General features: G+C 41.7%; 7 protein-coding genes and 1 long non-coding RNA gene across 8 annotated transcripts; 6 read left to right on the forward strand and 2 right to left on the reverse strand.

Moving 5' to 3' along the window:
• Positions 1 to 1,731: 1,731 nt before the first annotated feature.
• LOC124337010 (pinopsin-like) lies at positions 1,732 to 3,904 on the forward strand. Its single transcript, XM_046791013.1, has 6 exons — positions 1,732 to 2,284; positions 2,360 to 2,427; positions 2,492 to 2,583; positions 2,648 to 2,879; positions 2,947 to 3,376; positions 3,434 to 3,904. Exons 1-6 carry the CDS (start codon positions 1,979 to 1,981, stop codon positions 3,836 to 3,838), a joined length of 1,533 nt encoding a protein of 510 aa, XP_046646969.1. The 5' UTR covers positions 1,732 to 1,978; the 3' UTR covers positions 3,839 to 3,904.
• Positions 3,905 to 4,931: 1,027 nt separating this feature from the next.
• LOC124337142 lies at positions 4,932 to 6,258 on the forward strand. Its single transcript, XM_046791208.1, has 3 exons — positions 4,932 to 5,063; positions 5,148 to 5,558; positions 5,644 to 6,258. The coding sequence occupies exons 2-3, from the start codon at positions 5,166 to 5,168 to the stop codon at positions 6,016 to 6,018; spliced, it is 768 nt and encodes a 255-aa protein (XP_046647164.1). The 5' UTR covers positions 4,932 to 5,063; positions 5,148 to 5,165; the 3' UTR covers positions 6,019 to 6,258.
• A 3,248-nt stretch (positions 6,259 to 9,506) lies between these two features.
• Positions 9,507 to 14,170, forward strand: LOC124336995 (rhodopsin-like). Its single transcript, XM_046790990.1, has 9 exons — positions 9,507 to 9,584; positions 9,647 to 9,879; positions 10,126 to 10,553; positions 10,638 to 11,794; positions 11,876 to 11,943; positions 12,071 to 12,162; positions 12,233 to 12,464; positions 12,527 to 12,938; positions 13,006 to 14,170. The coding sequence occupies exons 4-9, from the start codon at positions 11,474 to 11,476 to the stop codon at positions 13,471 to 13,473; spliced, it is 1,593 nt and encodes a 530-aa protein (XP_046646946.1). The 5' UTR covers positions 9,507 to 9,584; positions 9,647 to 9,879; positions 10,126 to 10,553; positions 10,638 to 11,473; the 3' UTR covers positions 13,474 to 14,170.
• A 124-nt stretch (positions 14,171 to 14,294) lies between these two features.
• On the forward strand, positions 14,295 to 18,250 carry LOC124337237 (histone H2A). The gene is made up of 2 exons (XM_046791341.1): positions 14,295 to 14,462; positions 17,840 to 18,250. Exon 2 carries the CDS (start codon positions 17,870 to 17,872, stop codon positions 18,248 to 18,250), a length of 381 nt encoding a protein of 126 aa, XP_046647297.1. The 5' UTR covers positions 14,295 to 14,462; positions 17,840 to 17,869.
• On the reverse strand, positions 14,903 to 16,547 carry LOC124337331 (histone H3). Its single transcript, XM_046791440.1, has 2 exons — positions 16,535 to 16,547; positions 14,903 to 15,698 (listed from the first exon to the last, which is right to left on the reverse strand). Exon 2 carries the CDS (start codon positions 15,691 to 15,693, stop codon positions 15,283 to 15,285), a length of 411 nt encoding a protein of 136 aa, XP_046647396.1. The 5' UTR covers positions 15,694 to 15,698; positions 16,535 to 16,547; the 3' UTR covers positions 14,903 to 15,282.
• LOC124337307 (histone H4) lies at positions 15,967 to 16,370 on the forward strand. Its single transcript, XM_046791414.1, has one exon. The coding sequence runs from the start codon at positions 15,985 to 15,987 to the stop codon at positions 16,294 to 16,296; it is 312 nt and encodes a 103-aa protein (XP_046647370.1). The 5' UTR covers positions 15,967 to 15,984; the 3' UTR covers positions 16,297 to 16,370.
• LOC124337261 (histone H2B.3) lies at positions 16,793 to 17,543 on the reverse strand. Its single transcript, XM_046791367.1, has one exon. The coding sequence runs from the start codon at positions 17,529 to 17,531 to the stop codon at positions 17,160 to 17,162; it is 372 nt and encodes a 123-aa protein (XP_046647323.1). The 5' UTR covers positions 17,532 to 17,543; the 3' UTR covers positions 16,793 to 17,159.
• Positions 18,251 to 19,924: 1,674 nt separating the features above from the next.
• LOC124337395 lies at positions 19,925 to 20,407 on the forward strand. Its single transcript, XR_006917318.1, has 3 exons — positions 19,925 to 20,095; positions 20,165 to 20,300; positions 20,358 to 20,407. It is a non-coding gene; the product is annotated as an uncharacterized LOC124337395 (long non-coding RNA).
• Positions 20,408 to 20,457: the final 50 nt, after the last annotated feature.

Genomic DNA, 20,457 nt, shown 5'->3' on the forward strand with positions numbered 1-20,457 from the left:
TTTATTCCTGTGACCTGCTAGACATTTTAATTAGGCATGACTTACATTGATGCAGTGTAATGCATGGAAACCTTAATATATACAATTACGGTTTATTACCCACCTGTCTCATTTTCAACTTTTCATTACTTGGAACTTGGTGGTTCTGTCAATATTTTTCGTAACCCATTTTTGATTTGTTATTCAGATAAACAGCATCCGGTTAGAAAATCCCGATGTCGTTCGAGTTACGGATCTCTTCTTCCCCTTTCTTCAAATCCTTTCTGCCCGTGTATTGTACATCCATGTGTGTGTGTGGGTGTATATTCACGAGGACACCGGTCCGTTTTCCTATCCCTACTGGATTCAATTCGTCCATGAATGCCTGACCGTGTTCCCAGGCTAAAAGGTAGGAAAAATTTATTTCTATTCTTTCTTTTTTAAATATTTGGAGGTGTTGATTATGAATCGCTACGGGTTACGATTATTCCTGAGCTATGCGATTGACTGTTTATGCCGATTTTTTAGACTCAGTAAGGGTTCATTAAATAGTATGTAATAATATGTAGAACGACTTCAGATCAAACCCGGTTTTGTACCTTATTACAACGTTGTCTGTGGGTAAAGAATCAAATTTAAAAAATATTTGAACTTTAAACACTTCAATCAAAGTGCAACTAGAAAACTTTATAAGCAATATGGTCCTAACGCCTCTCCACTTCCTACGTACAACATCACGTTTATTTTCGGGCTATAGATCTATCTTTGTCGCTCAAAAAATTACAAAGGTGTAATCCTGTAATCCTGAAATAACGAATTAATGATGTACGCATTTAGCGCAGCCTCCATCTTTTTCGGCACTTTCTTATTCCGGCAATGTGGGAACATTAATAATCATTCACTTCAACAGACGGTGCCACAACGAAAAATGGCGTATAGGCCACCATATTGTCGTCTATTTGTTTGGGGAATCAATAACGTGCTAGTGTAATTTGTTGACATGGCCGTTCCATAAAATTCTTGGAAAATAATCAAAAGCGATCGCCTATGACGGGTGAGCTGTCGCGTCGTTTAGAGACAAGAAGAAAAGAAGTCGCCGTTGCCATGGCAAGCAGTCAACTGTCAAATTACATTGCAAAGCGCCATAGAGATTGGGAAAAATAAAAGGGAAAAATGGGGGTGGTGACTCTCTCTCTGCTCGCTTCTGAATCAATATTCAATAAGGGATCCTGCCTGCGGTAGATATCTAAAGAAATATTGAATGATCCTAGAAAAAAAATGTCCTCACCATTTTCTATTTATTTCCCGGCACGTTGAATAGCCCATAAAGAAATCGTTCTATTCTGGTCGATGCCGTGAACCGCTACTTTTGGTGTAATTTGTTGTCGTGATTGTGGGCGGCGGCTAAATTATGTGATGGGCGTGGTCGGTTATATGCTGCCGACCTTGCAGAATAAGTTTTAAACAGATTGCGGTTGTTGCACACGTCAAAAGCTATACTACTTGGTTGACTAAATTGCCGGGCGACGATCATTCAGTTATTGTCAAATCTCAACTTGGTTGGTCCAATTACAAGAGTTGTGGGTTTACCGATGCAAGAAAGACCTTACTATATCCCATACAGTTGACTGGCTATTAATATATATGTCTGTCATTACCATATGTTGCTGGTATACGATCTAAATATATACACACATCAAAAGTTCAATCGATCGCGGCAATCATGTAGACGTAGAGATTATTATTTATTCCATTATATACTTTGTCATGTCTCGTCTCACCAGACATCAGAGGGGATGCTGGCGCGCGTGGGACGCAGATGGCGCGCTATAAAAGTCAAATCAACATTGGACAGGACTTGCTATTAGTCCGCGGGTCATGGCACGCTCACATCCTCTCCAAACATTGCGCTATACTCGTCGCTTGTTGACTCGCTCGAAAAATTTCATTCCGTAGTCTAGTCTAGACAAACGTCAACAACACAGAAGATTAATTGAAGATGGCGTTCGTCAACAGCAGCAGGGGGAGTATTCTCTTGATTGTGTTGACGAGCTTCTTGTTTTGTGTGAGTAGTGAAAGCCCGGGAGGAAGGAAATCGTTGGATGGATACAGTTATTCACGGCAAGAGTACTACGACATGTTATTGTCCGTCGCCAATTATTCGGAAGATTCAACCTCAGCCGGCCATCGTCTGTTGATGCCCGTTTGGGCTTACAAATCAGCCGCTGGTTATCTTCTCTTCGTTAGCGTCATGGGATTGACCCTGAATATTATCGTCGTCCTTGTTCTTCTCAGCGATCAACAGGTATAATCCAATTTTATTGTTTTAATTATTTTCTAGTCAACTTCAAAAATGATTATCTCTACTGGAATTGGAAAGAAAATGACACCTTTAAATTGGATGCTGCTCAATTTGGCTTGCTGCGATGGGATCACCGCAGGTTTCGGGTAATTCATTTTGATTATCTACTGTAGCGATTCATTTGTTATTATGATGTCGAATTTCTAAAAGGGCACCCATATCGATTACAGCTGCTTTCCATTCCGGTTGGCCATTTAGCCAAGAATTGTGCGCTGCTTACGCCATGATTATATCAACTGCTGGTTATTCTTTTTTAAATTATTTAGTGAACACATTTAACCGTTTAATATTTCATGGATAATTTAGGCATCGGATCAATCACAACGTTATCAGTTCTGGCCATTTTGCGATGTAAAATCGTCGTCCAAAATCACGTCTACTCAGCCAATCGGTTCAGCGCTTTCACGACTCGCAGTGTCCGTCTTGGATGTCACAAAGCCACGCTCCTTTTGACGCTCATCTGGAGTTACGTCCTGCTGGTCACCTGTCCGCCCATGTTTGGATGGGGCCAATACGACCGTGAACCTGCCCAAATAAGGTCCTTTACTCTGTCCGTTGTATACATTCAAAGATTATTATATAATATTTACGGTTGATATCCATAGTTGTTCGGTGAATTGGGAATTGCAAATTGGTAGCAACCGATCGTACATCTTCTACATCTTTACATTCGGATTGATCGTTCCAACGGTGGTCATTTTCGTCTGCTACTCCAACATTTTACGCGAAGTCAGAAAGGTCAAGACTGAAATCAATAGGGGAAGCAGTCTGAAGACTAGTCGTCGTTTGCATCAAAAGCAACTGAGTTTCCAGAGCGAAGCGGCCGAGAAACGGTCGACGGTGATGGTGGCCGTCATGATCGGTGCCTTTCTGATCGCCTGGACTCCTTACTCCATTCTGGCGCTCACCGAGACGTTCAACGGCAAAAATTACGGCGATTCCTCCATTTCACCCGTGTTGGCCACTGTACCCAGTCTCTTGGCCAAGACGTCGTCCGTCCTCAACCCCATCATTTACGGATTCTTAAACACTCAGGTATTTAGTCGAATATAATTTTAAATGACGGAAATTAAATGTTAAATTTTTACGCAGTTCAAATTGGCTTGGAAGAAAATGGCGTTGCGGTTTCTCCGTCGACATGGCCAGAAACTGGGCAAAGATCGTTCCATTACTGCCGGACTGACAACAACATACATTACTGTGAAACCTTCCATCATCTATCACCTACCAACGAAAGAACTTACCGAAGGATATCAAATTCAGGGAATTGTCAATAACGTTCCTCCTCAACATCAATTGCAGCCAGTCAAGTTGATCACCGGGAATAAGTCTCCGTCGCTATCAGCCGCAAGTCCGGAAGAGTCCAGTGCTGGAATAAAAGAACAGGAGGAGCAGCAGCCCGTCTTGTTGGTGGTCGTCCGCTACGTGTCGAGCAGTATCATCCATCATTTGCATACTACATCCGCAGGAAACTCGGGGAACTGGACAATGACGTAAATGCAGTCACAGTTCGCTATACTTTTAATGATATTTGTACTTGAAAAAAAAAAATAAAAACTCTTTTATAAAAAGGTGAGCAATTAAGTTATAACGACGAAAGAAGTCTGTATGAAAGACCTTCAAAACCATGTTACATATTCAGTGCATAGGATGTATTTATAATTGGCTACATTGGGATGAGACATGAGTCTAGACCCTTGTAGTCTACACACTTTTCGGTAAGGTGAGCGAAAGTTTCATGACGCCACCACAGCAACAATTCGGTGAATCCGGCGGAAGACGTATACAAAACTGGGTTAAAAGGCTGTGGTTGCTATAGACAACGGACTATTTAAAGCGCATAAATTTGGTAGGCTTACCGCGATTCCACTTGTCAAAATAGAATTGATATATCATTCCCTGCACAACAGGGAAATTGTGCTGCACGTGGCAAGGTTATACGCAGTGTATTGTTGAATTTGTGATAATAAGACACTTTTCCTTATTGGAAACCAAACGTCATAATGATATTTAAGCCAAACGTCAATCTTTCGACCCCCAAGTTATAAATGTCATCGTCGTCAGATTTAGTCATTTGAGCATGAAATAACATGATCCCTTTCCGCCTTCTTTTGTTAATCTAGAAAAAGTTTCCATTTCACTGGCTGTAATAAAACATTTAGTTTCTATATGGAATAGTGAACGAAACTGGTGGCCAATTGGCCGTATCAAATGCAAATACTATGCCCAACAGCAGCGGAAGTTCAAGTGCCGTGACTCCGGTGAAAGGCCAACTTATTGAACTTTATATCTCCTGCCGCGTTGGTGTGTTTCTCTAGAATTGGTTGGAATTGAGAAGCCATTACAAATAATTCTTCCAAACTATTTTGGGTTCAAGTAGACTAGTAGAGAATAAAAATGGGGAACTATTTCTTATTTGTTTTATCGACTTTTTTCTAGTTATAATCTCTTTGGAATACAAAAATATGTTACATCACACATGAGAAACGAAAAATTGTTAAGTTAAAACCGAAATGAGTCTAGCAAAATTTAAAAAATTTACGACGCACCAAACCAACGTTGCAGCAAATTAGAAATTACGTCACAAATTTTGGGGCCCCCAAGGACTCTTATTCCAAAATTTTAGTCTGCTGTTTTAATGAGCTCGTCGTAGGTAGCCTGCGTGTAGACATTCCAAATTGCAAATTGGGGAAATTGGCACCGAAAATATTTATTTGGCCGAGTAAGTCTGCTGCTTGCAAACTTCATGACTCAAATTAGTCAAATTAGTCTTTCTTTAACGTCTTCAACCCTGTTTACTGTTTAGGCACAAGGGGTCATTCATATGTCAGCATGTCCGAAGAACATGAACTACGATGAGAATGTTGCTCGGAATATTAGCTTGGAAAGACAAAGCTCTAATGACAGTTATGTTTCTTCTACATTAGAGTCAAATAATTCAAGTGAAGATGAAGAGAACAGCCATGGTACTCTACATAGGAAGAAAAGTGATCGAGCTGGAGTTCACATTGGAAAGGCTTGTGATGAAGATAAAGATGTCGAGGCTGAAGGTAGCTGCTGGTATAACCGTTCCTGCTTTTCCTTCTTTACTTTTGCCCCAGAGCTTATGCAATCAAAGCCGAAAGATAATGACAACATAAAGGGGAATTGTAAAAAGTGTTTCCAGACATGCAGTGGGCAGGTGCAATCAACAACCAACTGGATGAGGCATATCAAGGTAATGATGCTAACTTTAAATTTGCTGTAAGGTTGTCTTCATTAATTTATCCTAATTCTACTTTACAATGTTTTAAATATTTTAGAAGCACCCAGACTTGTATGCTGATTACAAGAAGAAGAAGGAAAGAAAACAAGCTAGAGATAGTGTGACTGTGTCATCCGAGATGGTTGCTGCCAGAAAGAAAAGAGTAGCTGTTCGTCAATCTCTCCTGAGTTTTCCGTCATCTAAGACCCCATCTAAGCTATCTAAATTGGAACAGAGAAAAATTGATGCTTTGATTATGAACTGCATAATAATGAATGCCCTTCCACTTAACACCGTCAATGATCCAGCTTTCATTGCCCTTATCAATTGCCTTAACCCAAGTGCTAATGTTATGGATGTCAAAAAATTAAGGTCACTTATCGACGAAGAGAAACAAAAATTCGAATCGTACACTCAACAGTACACTTTTTGATCTCAAGTGATGTGACGAAGTCTAATTATTCATCTAAACTGTGTCAGGGGTCCAATTAGTAACAAAGTGTGGCTTGGGAAAGAGATATCCAGTGAACTTAATGTAAATTTGTCTAACTAGTAGCAGTGTCACCAATGCCATGTGAACGTTTTAAGCCTAAGCGTTTATTAATGGTATCTTCAGTTGCTGGAACACCCTAATACTAACTACTTAGCTGTACCTAGCCTAGGATCATCACCTGTAAGTAAGTCCTCATTTTTATCTTATATTATTAGACTGGGGTTCAGAAAAATATGTGTAGACTACCCTTCAAGCAAGGCGAACAAAGCTTTCCTTATTTATCCTGATCATGTCACCTTAACATCTAATCAAAACAATGTTAAAATCAATAGCAATCACAAGCCAATTTAACCCACACTTCCGGATAGTTGGGACAAGTAGCGGCTGATACGTATATTTTTCCTTTTGTACATTTCCCTCTTCTTATTAGAAAACAGTTCCTACAATTGAGAAGACTTTGCAATCGTTGTGTAGAAAACCAACAGAGGAAACCTTTTTAATGGGGTGAAAGAAAAAATAACAAAAATATTAACCAAATGACCCTGACATCTAAAGCCCCTCTCTTCCCTAAAGTCGTAAACGCTATGAATCGTGATAACCAAATCCAAGCCACACTATATCAATTGCGTCCCTAATTTATAATTATTCATCTTAAATTCTTAATACCATAATTGCGCAACAACCTGTTCGTTCGAAAGCAATTATAGTCAAACCTTTTTTAATTGACGTTAAAAGCCACTATAGCCACTTAATACCTTTTATCACGTGTTTGCAAGAGGGAATAAAAATTAGTTCTAAATGAGGTTCCAGGGTTTAAATTAGGGCAGCTTAGCCCGTCAATGGACCTGTTACACTGCCCATAGTAAATTTGGGACGTTTTCCGGTCCAGATCGTACTCTCTCCTTTTCACGGTTCACACTCCTTTCCCGGGCAAAGCTCGGATTTTGAGTGGGCCGTGAGCAAAATGTAGCCGTTGACAACTATAATACAGATTTCAATTATTCAAAATCACATAAACGAAATCATGAATTGAAAACAAAAGTGGTACGTATAGTCTGCATCAGCTTTCGTGATTTACGGTACAATCATCACAGGGGACTGAAATCATGGAGGGAGGATGTTAATACCATCCTTAATTATATAGCCGTAAATTCGTATGTTGAACTAAGCAGAATAGACATATATAAATCAACATGTATACGCAGTTCCAAATTCTCCTCACGCTCTCTGTATTTCAATGTCGAATGGAATCAGAGTGGCGCATCTAATTTTCTAGAGGATTCAAGGATTTTCATACCATGCGTATTATTATAACGACACTGATTTGACGCCAGTGTGTAAGTAATCCGTTTCTGAGAGTCTCCGTCATAAACGGGTGGGAATTTCCCCGAACTGCGCACATATCTTTCCGTAAATAAAAAAAAAGTTAATATACACTGGGTGCAAACGCCATCTGTTTTAAAAATTTCGTTAAGACTAAACTATGTTGACGGCCGAGTCGAGCGCTTCAATCGAAAATTATGACTCCGCATTTTTAAAAAACATTGTAACATTTTCATAGCGGTAAACTATAAGCGCATTTCGTTTGATCCAATCAGCATTTAGACCCCAATATGGTTGCAGGATCACGTAGGATTTTCAGCAATGCAGTTGCTTACTTCTTTATGAACTATTACGATTAATCGTCATTCTAAAAAGCTTGGAAATCTCGAGGGTTAACTTTGTTACCCTCTAAAAAGTGTTAAAGGCCTTCGTCAAGGTGAGGACCAAAAATGAATTTGATTAGGCAAAAGACTTTGCTGGCAAAAGATTTTTATTCATCAGCTGACATGTCTCTGGAGAGATCCTGTAGTGAAAATGCTTTGTGTCTTGATTTTGATGGGGGGGCCACGGGAATCGCGAGTTGAAAAGAACTTTTAATGTATATTCTTGATTCGATCCTGCATATTCCGGCAGGGTACATTTGTTAGCCCGATCCATCTTATTCCTATCACAGATCTTGCCGTCAGGTTATTCCAATCGTTTTGATAGACGTTTCCTCTTCCTGCCCAGTGTTTCCGATTTTGAATGTAGCGGCCTGCTGCGCTACTCTATACACAAGCCAACGGAAAAACGTTTCACTATATATCCTATAATGCTCTTATGCTGTATAGAGAACGGAGACACAAGAGAAAATACTTTTGCCTCCCGTGGCATTATAGGCTCGAATTTGGATAATTGGATATACTTTACCAGGAAGCACTCTCTCTTTGTCTTTCTGGGAAAAGATGGCTCCTCGATGTAATTGCATAACGTCATGCTCTAGGCTCTAGGCAGGGGGGAAAAAGTGAAAGCTAAGTGACGCTGAATCAATAAGAAATCTAATCGGAGGAAATTGTATTCATTCTCGAAAGGTATAATAATAATAGGTTCAGCCGCCAAGTAGAATATCTAATTTTTCGTTTTGTTCGAAGTAAAAGTATAACAATTTTTATAGACGGCGAATGAATATATTGATCTTTAATAAGTGCTGTTGGATATGCGTCAAGTTTCAGTCGCAAGTGGGGTCAGCTCGCCAATGCCAAACATTGCGCAATGTCTAGGATTAATGTACTATGTGTGGAATCGCGATTATTCATCAAAGAAGTGGGTGATTTAATCGGGGGAAAATGTATCCAGTTACATCCAGTCCCTGTTTGAATTTCTTGTTTAAATGTTTGCAGCATTCTCGACTGTGCAAACACTCGAGAAACGAATCATGTAAATTCCGCTCGATTGAATCTCGTGTGTCTCTTTTACTAGACGTCCGTACACATAATTGCAAACTGTAGAGTTTTTCTCTTGATGCGTAGGAAGCAGCAGATATGCGCCTGAATGCTGAGATCCTCCTAGGCTTCATTTTACTCCGCATGTCATGATGCCATCAGAAACTTCCCGGACATTATAACCCGCTTATTTATTTTATTTTATTTTGAAGACTCTCCCCGTCTACTTTCTTTTTCTACTTCCAAACCTGCAATCCTAACCGGCTGTCATTCAAGATCGACGATACAGCGAAAGGAGTTGTCCAAATCCCCATTCAATTTATACCGAGACCAAAATGGCTTTCATTCGTCTCAGTTGCGCTAGAATTTCTTCTGTTGTTCTGATAACATTTCTCTTGTGCTGTGTACATTGAAGGCTACAAGTCCAGGAGGACCATCGCTAGAAATTTTGTCAATGGAATTCGCTTTAAATCAACAGTACGCAGCAATGGCTGAAAACGTTTCTAAAAACGATCCTGGCCTGATCAAATTTTTGCGGGAAATTGTCTGAGACGTGAAATCTAATTTTGGTTTCGTGTTCTGCAGAAGATGACGCCATTGAATTTGATGCTATATTTGTTTCATACGTTAAAACTTCAATTGTTTAAGAATAAAATGATTTCGTTTTTGTGTTTGACAGGACGACGACATCGATGACGGCAGCGTTTGATACCGGCTGGCCTTTCGGCAAAGAATTATGCATTGCCTTAATATCCACCACAGGTTGGCATCAATTGGAATACCATATTAAAAGGAGTCTGTATAAAACGGTGTTTTATATGCAGGAATCGGATCCATCCGCTTTGGCCATGTTGCGATGGAAATTCGTCGTCCAGAAATACACCCACCCACCGCATCGCATCAGCTTGCCCTTTCCGAACCCCGGCATCCGGATGGATCGTCGTCGAGCCGCGCTCCTTTTGATTCTCATTTGGAGTTATTCCCTGGCGGTCACTTGTCCACCCCTGTTCGGATGGGGTCACACATCACATCACGATCTTGTAGCCGCCCACATAAGGTTTGTGGAGTATAAATCTAAATTAATGCATTTATATTCATTTTCAAACAAAAAAGCAACTAAAGTTACCCGTGACAGAGTTTGGTTCTTATTCGTTCATGTGTGATCCTGCTCCAACCTTCAAATAATTGAAAATGGGACTTACATTATCTTTTTAGCTGTCCTAGAAGTCGGGGGATTAAGTTGTTGTTCACAAAGAAATTGAATATTTGATTCCACACATTTACTTTTCATGGAATGTGCCAGTTGTTCCGTGAAATGGGAGTCGAAGAAGAAGAGCAACCAGTTGTATATCATGTACATTTTCATAACGGGACTCTTGATCCCAATGCGGCAGCAATCGTCGCCTCCTACGGCAACATTCTGCGCTCCGTTCGAAATTGGAAGGCAGAAATGATGAGCTGCAAGACGGAAACGAATCCGCAGCCAATGGCTCAGCTGTTGCACAGCCCAGCACAAAAGAAGGCGAGCCGGCAGAGCGATGCCGCCGAGAAACGGTCGACAGTCATGGTGGCCGTCATGATCGCTGCCTTACTGATCGCCTGGACTCCTTATTCCATTCTGGCGCTTATCGAGACGTTCACTGGCGGAAACGACGGCAATTCCAGTCCAGTCTCTTGGCCAAGACGTCGGCTGTTTTCAATCCCATCATTTATGGCTTTTTTAATACTCAGGTATACTGTGCGAATTTCGACTGTTAAATCAATCAACTAGAATCTATTTTTTGTAATAACATTTGCTATTCCAATTTCCTGCAGTTTAAATTGACTTGGGACAAATTCTCACTACGGTTCCTCCATCGATCCAGTCGCCCATCAGCCTCAGCCCGCAGCAGAACATTCCCAGCCGGTCCAATTTCTCGACGACTCTTCTGGCTATTCAACAAGGAATTTGACTCGAAAAGGTTACAATCTCATCATCCAAAGAGCATGAGAAAGTCATCGACTTTTGTGTCGAGCAAGTACATCAAGAAAGTGAAATACTTTAGTAGCATCATGTCGTCGCTTTAATGCATTCAAAAAGTCGACTCATTCAGAATGCTCAACTTTAGAGCAAGAATATCACCTTTTTCTCTAATTCCCCACCAGATTTGTAATTCAAACTCATTTAAAGTAACTAGTTCTCCATCCGCTCAACTTTGAACCCCCTGTTCAAAAAATCAGCTGAAAAGTCTTTGAACCGAGTCTCACCGAAAAGTTAGTAATGACGTACAACATTTCTAAGCGAGACTTAATAATTAATACAGAAAGATATTTTACCAAAAAAATTGCGGGACCGGATTTTTTTTTACGTGCACGAGGAAGACGATCGATCGTTGCACAACGTAAAAAAAGGGACTCGCCTGTGAACCTCGCTCACTGTCATCCCACACTGTATACGGACTTTACAGCTGTTGCGTAGGATGCCGTCGCCGTCGTCGCCGCCGTCGCGCTCTCTATAAAAGAAGATCAATTCTTCTAGCCAAGGCTGACTTTTAGTCTGAGTGCCACGGCACACGCAGTCTCCCACTTGTGTTGGCTCTAGTCCTTGGTAGATTCCAGCCTTTCTGCTCTAGCGAACATTTATTATCCGTTTTCTATTAAGTCGAAGTGAAATGTCGACCGTCGAGTTCGACACGAGCGGCGCTAAAGTTCTTTGGGTCGTTCTGGCGACACTTCTATCGTGTGCAAGTGCTTCGAGTTTGGATGGAAGGAATGTAGTAGTCTTTGATGACTACGTTCCACACCAGCAATACCTGATGGGCATTGCCAATCAAAATGTTTCGGAATATTCGGTGGACGACCCCGGCGGTCATCGTCACCTGTTGATGCCAAGTTGGGCTTATCAGATGGCCGCCAGTTACCTGTTCTTCATTTGCGTGATTGGATTGATTCTCAATACCATCGTCGTTATCGTCCTTCTCAACGATCCAAAGGTTAGTATCTGTGATCATTGTTATGTGCTGTCGAAATTCAAATAATCATCTACTTTTATTATTCTGTTATTGGCGTCGCAGAAAATGACACCTTTAAATTGGATGCTGTTGAATCTGGCCTGTTCTGACGGTATCATCGCTGGATTCGGGTATTTAATCTACTTAAATGTCTCTTAAATATATGATATTGGTTGTCGGTGTGTCACTGGCTCAGTTGAGAAGGTTTATTGACGAAGGGATGTTTTGTTGTTTGGGGGAAATAATTGACGACGGAAGAGCACCAATATCAGCAGCTGCCGCTTTCCATTGCGGATGGCCTTTCAGCCATGAATTGTGCGTCGTTTACGCCATGATAGTATCGACGACAGGTTATTATTAGATATTACTTTTTCTGACGAATCAATTTCACCGTGTTTAATCGATTGTAATAATTCGCAGGAATAGCATCGATTACCACTTTATCAGCTCTGGCCATGTTGCGATGCAAACTCGTCGTCCAGAAGCACGTCCATCCGCCAAATCGAATCAGCGCCTTTACAAACCACAGCGTCCGGCTGAAACGTCACCAGGCAGCACTCCTTTTGACGCTCATTTGGAGTTACTCTCTGGCCGTCACCTGTCCACCTTTGTTCGGATGGGGCCACTATGATCGTGAAGCTGGTCACATAAGGTTTTTAGTCGAAGAAATAAGTTAATAAGTTTCTTTTTTTCAAAAATTATAATTTCACTTAGCTGTTCGGTGAATTGGGAATTGAAGGTGGTTAATAACCGGTCCTACATCTTCTACGTGTTCGCCATGGGCCAGTTAGTCCCGTCGGTGATCATCGTGGCCTCCTATTTCAGCATTTTACGCGTCGTCCGAAAAGTCAAGAGAGAAATTGAACAGAGGAGTCTACTAGTGAAGCTGCAAACTAGCATGCAGAAAAATCGACGGCGTGACGCCGCCGAGAAACGGTCGACGGTGATGGTGGCCGTCATGATCGGGGCTTTCATCATCACCTGGACCCCGTATTCGATTTTGGCGCTCATCGAATTTTTCAGCGACGAGCATACCGTTTCGCCGGTTTGGGCCACTGTGCCTTGTATTTTCGCTAAAACGGCGGTCGTTCTCAATCCCATTATTTACGGCTTTTTAAACACTCAGGTATATTTCATTTACTAAGATTAGAGACATTAAAATTACGTTGTTAATTGATTTTCCTGTTGGGCAGTTTCGATTGACTTGGGAGAAATTCTCCATTAGATTTCTCGGCCGGCCCGGACGCCCATACAGTGGCCAGTTGGCAGGCACGTCGAGCAACGAGCAGCCGCAAACGAGACAGCTTGCCGACTTTTCCCCTGCTGGCCGGCTGACAAAAATCTTGGCGCAGAGCATCAATTCATCGTCGAAAACCCGACAGAATCTCAGCAGTCCTCCTTGTCTAGTTGAACGGCAACAACAACAAGAAGAAGGAGAGGAGAAACAAGAAAGTGTTTTGATTGACGACCCAAACCAACTGCCATCTCCGTCTTTGATAAGCCCAGCATCAGAAGCGACTGCGACCAGATCGAGTAATCCTTGTGTCAGAATGGAAGGAGACGAACAAAAGGAGCAGCCCGTTTCGCTGGAGATCGTTCGGTACCTCCCCAACGCCGACCTTCACCAAATTCGGATGCTGCATCCGCTGGGAATGCATTAACGAATCAGTAGACAATAGATTTCCCTTTCAATCCCAAATAACTGTTATTTTGCGGAGCCCATCAAGCTCTATTGGAAGGGGGGGGGACGAACGTATTACATTTGATTTTTTGATAGTTTGTTCTTCGACGGGGTGCAACGCTTCTGGACTTGGTATCCTTGGTATATTTTGGGTGATCCGGTTGTTGAAAATAATTCCGCTACAAGATGGAACTATAATGTATTTTGCGGTGTGCTTTTGGCTACCCGAATTCTTTTGATATTTGATTGAAAATGTGAACTTGTACATGTAATAAGACCGTTTTTGTACCGTATCTCGGTAAAATGTTATTGACAAATCTCGGCAATTCGCTTAGCAACGTTTCCTCATCCGTAAAACATCAAGGACGAGAAATCGATTTTGATGTATACAGACTCATAAAATGCAGTTCATGCGCAAACATTGTATTTGCAAAGTGGCAATATTTAAAAACAAACAATTCGATTCTAAATACATTTCACGAGAAATTACAGTTGATAAGAAAATGTGTTGGAATTAGCAAATATTTGGTTTTTGTTGACTTATACCAGCAACGAGTTGAAGCTCTGGAAAGTTATCCACTGAGTGATGGGCCCAAGATGAAGATATTTACGGCGGGAAATTTGGAAAAATCAATTTTACCTTCGCGTGAATAGAAAATTTCGTCAAGTAAGACATTATCAAAATAGAAAATTTGGTTTTTGAAGGGTCGCGCCATAACAAATGTTGGAATGAGCTCGACATTTTGACCACCAGGTGGCTTAATTTGTTTACTTCGTCGTTTGCATAGATTTTGATTGTCGTCTGTGTTCTTCTTTAAATTGCTACTCTTATTTGTGTCTTGGAATATTTAAACAAATAATTAGGAATTTGGAATGTGGTTGTGCATTTAAATAAAGTGCTGGGATTGAAAGAATGAGTGGCAAAAATCACAAGGATAAACTGACTGCCAGATCTTGTTTGTAAACCAGGTTGATTCAAACATTTTCAGTTTTCCCATTCATATCCTACTTCCTCCTACTGTTTTCCTGATTTGGGCTTTATTTACTTGGGTGGAGTTCCAAAATAGTGCATAATGATTCAAACGTCTGTACTATGTTTACCAAAAATTGAGACCGAATACCAGGTTTTGTTTGTGAAATTCTGACATTCTGAAGGAAACCATAGTGAGTGATGAGTGGAGTATTCCTTATTGTAGGCCATTCCCATTCATGGACATCAGTCTGTGGCACCAAGACAAATTCATTAAAAAAATATTGAAATAAAATTAAAGAGGGAAAGATAATCTTTTCTTTAGTAATTGGTGGCCCTGAAAAGGTCTGAAAGTCAAAGAGAATAAAAAGGTAGTTAAAAGTCAAACTAAAAGCTGCTTAACGATAAGTGATTTCCAAACAAGTTCTTGTAATACTTGTTCTCCTTCTCGCGTAACCTCATCTTTTGCTGTGAAACCTACATGTTTGTTCCTGAGTAATTATTGAAATCAGTGCCTTGGAATTGATGAACCCAACACTAGTTACTGTCCAAAACATGTTGCTGGGTTATTTCTTAAAAGCCTTTAGACTAAATAATGAAAACAAAAAACAAGCTTATCCCTTTGTAGAAAAGCTTAATGTAAATGACAAATTTTCCATAAGGTTGTTTAGTTTACTAGGTAGAAAAGGGCTTAGAATTACATAACAATTCCAAACTAATTAAGTCCAATTCAAGAAAATATTTAGTCGGTAGATGTCTTTTCTATAAAATGATGGTGGCCCTGAAAAGGGCCGATTGGTAAGTCAAAGAATAAGTCGCTTAAGCACGTTCACCACGAATCCGGCGAGCGAGCTGGATGTCTTTTGGCATGATGGTGACTCGCTTGGCGTGGATGGCGCACAAGTTGGTGTCTTCGAAAAGACCCACCAAGTAAGCTTCGCTGGCCTCCTGCAAGGCCATGACGGCCGAGCTCTGGAAACGCAAGTCGGTCTTGAAATCCTGGGCGATTTCTCTGACCAAGCGCTGGAATGGCAACTTGCGGATCAGAAGCTCGGTCGACTTTTGGTAGCGACGGATCTCACGAAGGGCGACAGTGCCGGGACGATAACGATGGGGTTTCTTGACTCCTCCAGTGGCCGGCGCACTCTTGCGAGCGGCTTTGGTGGCCAACTGTTTGCGGGGTGCCTTGCCACCGGTGGATTTACGAGCGGTCTGCTTTGTACGAGCCATGTCGAGCGAGTGAAATTTAGGGATATTGTAAACAGAAAAGCGGTTGGTATATGTAGGGAGTCGACGGACGTTGAGGAACTAAGTGAGTTCTTTGGCTAGGAATTGGTTAGTTCAAAAAATGGGAGGGAAAGAAAATTGATAACGGAAATTCTCTTTGTTGGTGTGATGGCGTGGGGGAGGGTTCAACCAATGGGCGTTCAGTTCGAGGGGACTGGAGTGGTATATAAACTTAGTACTTTTACAAAGTTCAATCATTCTGTATTTTCTAAAATATCTGAAACCATAATCGAAATGACTGGTCGCGGCAAAGGAGGAAAAGGACTCGGCAAGGGAGGCGCCAAACGTCATCGAAAAGTTTTGCGTGACAACATCCAGGGAATCACCAAGCCGGCCATCCGTCGTCTTGCCCGTCGTGGTGGTGTCAAGCGAATCTCTGGTCTCATCTACGAGGAGACCCGCGGTGTATTGAAGGTGTTCCTTGAGAATGTGATTCGTGACGCCGTCACCTACACTGAACACGCCAAGAGGAAGACGGTGACGGCCATGGACGTCGTCTACGCGCTGAAACGCCAGGGCCGCACTCTGTACGGTTTCGGCGGTTAAATCTGATCTTCATTTTCATACTCCGATCGTTCAAACCAATCGGCCCTTTTCAGGGCCACCATTTACTTAAAGAAAAAGATTTCTCAACTAGTCAAACTATATTCTTGTCAACTCTATAAGCAAAAAAGAACAAAAACATGATTTCATACAGCAGTTGGAGCAATGCTTTAATATTATTTAAGTGTTCGTGCACCTTAAAAAATATTTTTGGAAATATAAAGTTCGTATGATACGTATTACACGGTGTTAAGCCAAATAACTTAATTCGTAAAATATCCAGAAGCTATTTTTTTCTCAGATTTTCCATATTATAATTTCTTAATATTTCCTCTCTATTCTGCCTTTAATTCTCGTCAATTTTTGGAGTTGCTCTTAGCTACTGAAACATTTTTTCGCCACTGTCGGTGATTCTTATCTTGATATGTTGATTTTTGAACTCTTTCTTTCAACTTCTACTTTTAATCGAATCGTCTGTCTGATCTGAATCTAAAATATGTAATAACTTCCCATCGTATTTAACAACATTTTTATAATATTTGCTTAGTACGTAAAAAATTTACGTTATTGCTTCGGAGACCAATTTCGTGATCCCTTTTTCTCTGTATTCACTATTCAACATTCAACGCATTGTGTCAAATCTGGCAAACGTGAACTACAGAAGAGTATTGCCATGTAGAATAGTAAACTGGTGAAAAGAGACTATAAGCTCTAGATACAAAGCATAACGTTCCGTCTCACAAATTGGGTCGAGCTTTGGATTCGACTAGACAAATGTCAAAAGCAGTTAGATATTTTTCATTTCTTGAAAATTTGGTGGCCCTGAAAAGGGCCGTTTGGTTTGTAGAGAGAACAAGATGAACAATCTACTTGGTGCTGGTGTACTTGGTGACTGCCTTGGTGCCTTCAGACACGGCGTGCTTGGCCAACTCACCGGGCAAGAGCAGACGGACGGCCGTCTGGATTTCCCGGCTAGTGATGGTCGAACGCTTGTTGTAGTGGGCAAGACGGGACGACTCTCCAGCGATGCGCTCGAAAATGTCGTTGACGAAGCTGTTCATGATGGTCATGGCTTTGGAGGAGATGCCAGTGTCGGGGTGGACCTGCTTCAACACTTTGTAGATGTAAATGGCGTAGCTCTCCTTCCTCTTGCGCTTCTTCTTCTTGTCTCCTTTGGCAATGTTCTTCTGGGCCTTGCCGGCCTTCTTCGCAGCTTTTCCGCTTACTTTGGGGGGCATTCTAGGACTTGAGTAAATCTGAGAAAGAAAGTGACGACCGTCATTTCAAATTTCGTTTTTATATTGAAGCTGGCTCCCCCTCACTACTTGATGGTAGCCAAAACTCGCGTCTCCAGAGACTTATGTGTAGCAGCAGATGTTCACTTGGGGGCGGAGCTAGTGACACAATCAGGGGAGACATGAAAGAAAGGCGGGGCAAATAAAAGTTTACCGATTGGCTACCAAAATTGCATTCTGAATCCGACATCAAGCGACTATATAAACGTCGATTTTTCAAATTGTGTACATCACTCGTTCCTTGATTGTAGGAACCGCGTTTACTTACTCTACATCTCAACATGTCTGGTCGTGGTAAAGGAGGCAAAGTCAAGGGAAAGTCAAAGACCCGTTCCAGCAGGGCCGGACTTCAATTCCCCGTCGGTCGTATCCACCGAATGCTCCGCAAAGGATCGTACGCTGAGCGCGTCGGTGCCGGTGCCCCCGTCTACTTGGCTGCCGTCATGGAGTACTTGGCCGCTGAGGTCCTCGAGTTGGCTGGTAACGCCGCCCGTGACAACAAGAAGACCCGTATCATCCCTCGTCACTTGCAATTGGCCATCCGCAACGACGAAGAGTTGAACAAACTTCTCTCCGGTGTTACCATCGCTCAGGGTGGTGTTTTGCCCAACATCCAGGCCGTTCTCTTGCCTAAGAAGACCGACAAACCCGCCAAGGCTTAAACTTCTCCCGTCTTTAAACAAACGGCCCTTTTCAGGGCCACCAATTTATTCTTGAAAAAAGGAATTTGCGAAATGCTATAGTTCGCACATTATTTCGTTTCTGACTGAGAAAAACCTTATTAAATATTTTTCATGTTATTTGTACAGATTTATATATATCTTAATCAATGTCTGAATTCAGTATGAGTTTATGATCCACCTTGTTAATTCAGGCAACCTTGCCCACTCCCCCTTAGTTCTAGTTAAAATTCATAATGGTCGCCCTTTGGCTTGTTGTTTGTTGGTTGCGGGTGGTGTGACAGCGATTCTGTCGATAATTCTCACTGATTCGGTCTTTTTTTTGTTTATTTTTAATGGAAAATAGCACCAATCACTAGCACTCAGCAATCAATTACTCCTCCCCTTTCTGCTTGTAAAACACGAGTAGGCAATCAGATGCTCCTGGTAGAGAAATAAAAACTTGTTTCTTATATTTGCATAGCCAACCTTATTATGGTCAAGATGTGGTTCCCACACGCATTTAACAATTTGGAAAGCCGAATTCCTTTTTCATTCACTTAATAGTCTAATTCCGTAATGTACGCTCTGGAGCAAATGTAACCGTGAATGAACTCGGTGAACATTTTGCTATTCTTTTTCTATTTTTAACTGCCTAGTTTTCAACCTATCATATCATGATAATTTCACTAGATCGCTAAATGGATGAAACATGATTCCTTCTTCATTTTGTAAATATTCCATTGATTTCTCGTTTACTGCTCTTGGCACATAGTTCTGTTATGTTTCATAACATTTAATTATTTAATTTTTCTTTTAGAATGCCAAAATGTTCCATCGGGATATTCGGCCACATCATCAACAATCTCAAGCTATTCAAATGTCTATGCATCACGTATACATGTTCCAGTTCCCGTTTCACTGCCTTCACAAATCATTCAACCGGAGCCAGTGGAACGTTTGGACTCAAAAGAAAGAGTTTCTCAGTTGGAAGATCTATAGCGGATGCTGGAACTGCAGAAGAAGATTCAGGAATTGGAGATTAGTTTGCAGGAAGCCAAAGCCAAACAGGCTGTTCCTCCCAGTGGAATTAAAAGCCAGCAGGTCGTCATCGACAAATCGATATCTGCAGCTATTTTTCACTGGAGCAAGGAGCCGAACTTTGTGTGTTCCTGACCTCATCTTCTGTCTCTTCTAAAATTCTGAATGAAATTGATCTTCTGCAAGTCCGATTGAGCAATGTGATCGCCTCAACCGGAGCTCTCGTTGTCAACCGTCGTCGAATTGGAAAGATAACCGAAAATCCGCTGTCCTTGGCCTTGCAGCACAGTCGTCGAGGCTCGATCGTTCACCAAGATGATTCAACGAGAGGTTGAAGCCCTTTAAGCTGTCCAGCACCGCAATTATTATTGGACTGCTCGGTCTTTGCACGGATAACGAATCGAGTGATGGTGAAGCATCGATTAGAGTCTCGCTCATCTTTGAATTCGCCAACGGAAGGGCTCTTTTCGACTGTCTTTTCGGTGTCCAAGCAAATAACAGCAAATTAAAATTAGACGTGAATCAAATGATGCTGATTGCTACACAAACGATTCGCTCGCCATCTCACCGCGAGGCTCTCCATCTACTGCATTCCACTCCGCAGAACCCGGCCGGTTCAGTTATGGTCCACTGCGACGTGAAATCCACCAATGTTTTACAGCAATTGGATGACGAACGAAGAGTCGTTCGAGCTGTTTTGGCCGATTTTGGTTTGGCACGTTTTCATTCGGATCTCAACGAAAGTACGGCTCTGGCCTAGCAGCCGCGGTAGGTAACCACGGCTATGTCGATCCTTTGTATGCAGAGGTACTGTATATTTTCAACATGTTCCAACTGATGCAGTGTTTATTAATTATTTTTCAATTGCCATTGTAGAGTTCAACCTACAGACGGGCCGGCCGTTTTGCATGTCCTTCACGCTTGAAGGTCGCGGGGAATATTACGTTAAACTGTCAATGCGGTGGTGTAGAGATTGGGTGAGAATGAAACGTGTTGCATCATTATCAAGCAGGTACAATAGCAGAAAGGTTCAGCCATTTGGTATTCATTTTGATATTGGTTTTTGTAGACCCATCCCCAGCAACGTCAACCTAAAGAAGGAAAGGCCATTTTTCATTTTCTTCACGCTCGAAGGTCACGGAGATCTTAAAGTAAAACGTGTCATGTGA

This window comes from Daphnia pulicaria, chromosome 4 (genome assembly GCF_021234035.1).
Source record: "Daphnia pulicaria isolate SC F1-1A chromosome 4, SC_F0-13Bv2, whole genome shotgun sequence".
In the NCBI taxonomy this organism is placed as follows: domain Eukaryota; kingdom Metazoa; phylum Arthropoda; class Branchiopoda; order Diplostraca; family Daphniidae; genus Daphnia; species Daphnia pulicaria.